The sequence below is a fragment of the Aegilops tauschii genome, chromosome 6 (assembly GCF_002575655.3).
Source record: "Aegilops tauschii subsp. strangulata cultivar AL8/78 chromosome 6, Aet v6.0, whole genome shotgun sequence".
Classification (NCBI taxonomy): Eukaryota; Viridiplantae; Streptophyta; class Magnoliopsida; order Poales; family Poaceae; genus Aegilops; species Aegilops tauschii.
The window spans coordinates 485,537,154-485,539,801 of record NC_053040.3 but is presented as its reverse complement, the minus strand read 5'-3'; the positions used below and the strand labels follow the sequence as shown (position 1 = coordinate 485,539,801).

General features: G+C 58.6%; 1 protein-coding gene across 1 annotated transcript; it reads right to left on the bottom strand.

Annotated features, from left to right (window-relative positions):
* Positions 1 to 237: 237 nt before the first annotated feature.
* LOC109732088 (lysM domain receptor-like kinase 3) lies at positions 238 to 2,428 on the bottom strand. The gene has a single exon (XM_020291280.4). The coding sequence runs from the start codon at positions 1,955 to 1,957 to the stop codon at positions 707 to 709; it is 1,251 nt and encodes a 416-aa protein (XP_020146869.1). The 5' UTR covers positions 1,958 to 2,428; the 3' UTR covers positions 238 to 706.
* Between the last annotated feature and the right edge of the window lie 220 nt (positions 2,429 to 2,648).

Below are 2,648 nucleotides of genomic sequence, written 5' to 3'. Positions count from 1 at the left end.
ATTACTCGAGGGACTCTCATCAAGTCTTTGTTTAACAAGACTCCATAAAACGTGGAAATTGGAGAAACATCAAGTTTAAAAGTCAACTCGGATCCAGCAGGTTAAAAACACTGTGCAAATTTCTTCGAGAGGTTGGAGTGGATGGAAATTTTCCTATGAAACATAGCGTCGATCCGTAATTTCCCTATGAAATTCAGGAAATTGTGTAGGGGTTACAGTTGCCAAAAATCCTCTGGACCAAATGAGGCCAGCGCCCCTTGCCCTGTTTCAGTGTGGAATGGACTCTGCATGACATTTCCACTCACATGCTTTTGTCTACAAAGCTGAATCTTTTCAGATGTAGGAGTAGGAGTGTTGCATCAACCTTCTTTTGCTAACAATGACAAAGCTGGATCTGTGTAAACTAAATCACAAACCACTCATGTGCACATCAGCAGTAAGAACCAAGAACAAGAGGACAAAGACGCCAATGGTGATTTATCTGCACACGTCCACATTAGCAGCGGTAGCCCTCATATGTTGTTAGCATTACACGCATGTGATCGCCACGGCAACATCCAACATCAATCAACTAATCTATCAACAATTCCATGGCATCCACTCAACAATTCTCTGGCAGCAGCCACAACTTGGAGCCGAATCACAGCTCCGGCGAGCAATTAACCGGCCATGGCGCTCGGCGGCAGTTAGAATTTGAGTTCCGAGCTCACCTGGGAGCCATGGAGATGGAGATGTCGGTGGGGATGCGGAACTTGTCGGCCCAGTCCTGCGCCTCCAGGAACAGCTTGGACACCTTGGCGGCCACCCACGACATCTCCGGCCGCGCCGGGGGGTCCTTGGCCACGCACTGCAGCGCCAGCATCGTCAGCGCCTCCGCCGCCTCCACCGGGAACGAGTCCTTGAGCCGCCGGTCCACCCACCGCCGCATGCCCCCCTCCCCGCCGCACGCCGCCGACGCGCTCTCGATCAGCGAGGTCCGCTCGTACTCCCCGGTCGCCTTGTTGAACTCGTACCGCACCGGCTCCTGCCCGGACACCAGCTCCAGCAGCAGCACGCCCAGCGCGAACACGTCCGACCGCCGCGTCGGCGACCCGCCCGCGGTCAGCTCCGGCGCCATGTACCCGCGCGTGCCCTCGATCCGCCTCCCGCGGCTCCCCGTGCGCCGCTGCCTGGCCTCCTTGTCGCCGGATTCGTCGTCCGGGAGCTCCCCGGCGAGGTCCGCGGACCCGAAGTGCGCGAGCTTGGCCCGGAGGAGCGGGCCCTGGCCGCACACGAGGACGGAGGAGGAGGAGAGGCGGTTGTGGACGGTCCCGGCCTGCAGGTGCACGTAGCTGAGCGCGTCGCAGGCGTCGGCGGCGAGCCGGAGCCGCGAGTGCCAGGAGGCGAGCGGCGTGAAGGACGGGTTGTTGGCGCCGCGGAGGAGCGCGGAGAGCGGCGCCGCGCCCGGGACGAGCTCGTACGCGAGGAAGAGGGCGCCGTCGGGGGACGCCGCGGCGCCGTAGAGCCGCGCGATGGCGGCGTGGTGGCAGTGGCCGAGGACCGCGAGCCGCGCCGACACCTCGGCCGGATCCCGCCGCAGCGCGCGGCGGAAGACGGCGGCCGGGTGGCCCCGCAGCGCGCACCGGAACGAGTTGGACGACCCGGGGGCCAGGCGGTGCGCGGGGGAGAAGTTCTTGGTGGCGGCGGCGAGCTCGGCGAAGGTGAGGAGGAGCGGCAGGTCCGGGAGCGAGTCCTTCTTGAGGGCCTCCAGGGAGGAGGCCGCGGAGGAGGAGGAGGTGGAGAGCGCGGCGGAGGAGGTGGAGTAGGAGGTCCGGTGGGTGCCGTTGGTGTTCCCGCGGGGCGAGCGGCGGCCGTGGGTGGTCGGGGTGGTGGCGGAGGAGCGGGCCATGGAGGGAGCGGCGGCGGTGGCCGTGGCGCTCTTGGTCTTGCACATCTGATGCCTGCGGACGCCAACCATCGGCGACCAAAGAGAGAAGCTCGTCGGACTTTCTTGCTTGCCGACCCAATTTGCTGGCGTGATAAAGGTTCCGCCTTTGGTTTTTTTTTTCTTCGTCTGTCTATCTCGCTCGCTTTACCTCGCCGAGTTGTTGCCTCGAGAGGAGGAAGACGGCTGGTCGACCGGTCAAACGCGAGTCAAACACCCGCTGCATTTTGAATCGTTCTGTATACGAAATATTCTTGTTCAGCTGTTTATCCGTTTTACATTGAGAGTCAAAGGGATGCACAACGGGGTGTAATTTTGTTGGAATGAAAATTTTATCTTTCACCTCTTGGTCGCCTGTCGTTTGATAACCGTCGACAAACCTAGGGTTCGATGTTTCCTCTCTAATCATGGGGAAGAAATGCTCAACCACCATATTGATCTCGAGACGTAGAGGATGTGTGAGGAGAAATTTGGAGCGGCGAGGAAAAAGAGGAGGGGGCAAATCGGATGCGTGACAAGGGATGAAGACGACCTTTTTGTATGTGATGGTGAGCACCAACCAAAATGATAATCCCTCCATAACTCCTTATAAGATGTTTTTAGATTCCATGTCAGCGTAAAAAAGTCTTATATTAAGTTACACACATTAGCTAAAAATGTCAGTCGACTGACTTTGCTTTGGGATCAATCAATTTTGAGTGTTCGCCGGAAGGAAGGAAAGAAG

Excerpts from the sequence above, each read along its gene's own strand:
- LOC109732088 (XM_020291280.4), bottom strand. The coding sequence starts at position 1,957 with ATGGTTGGCGTCCGCAGGCATCAGATGTGCAAGACCAAGAGCGCCACG.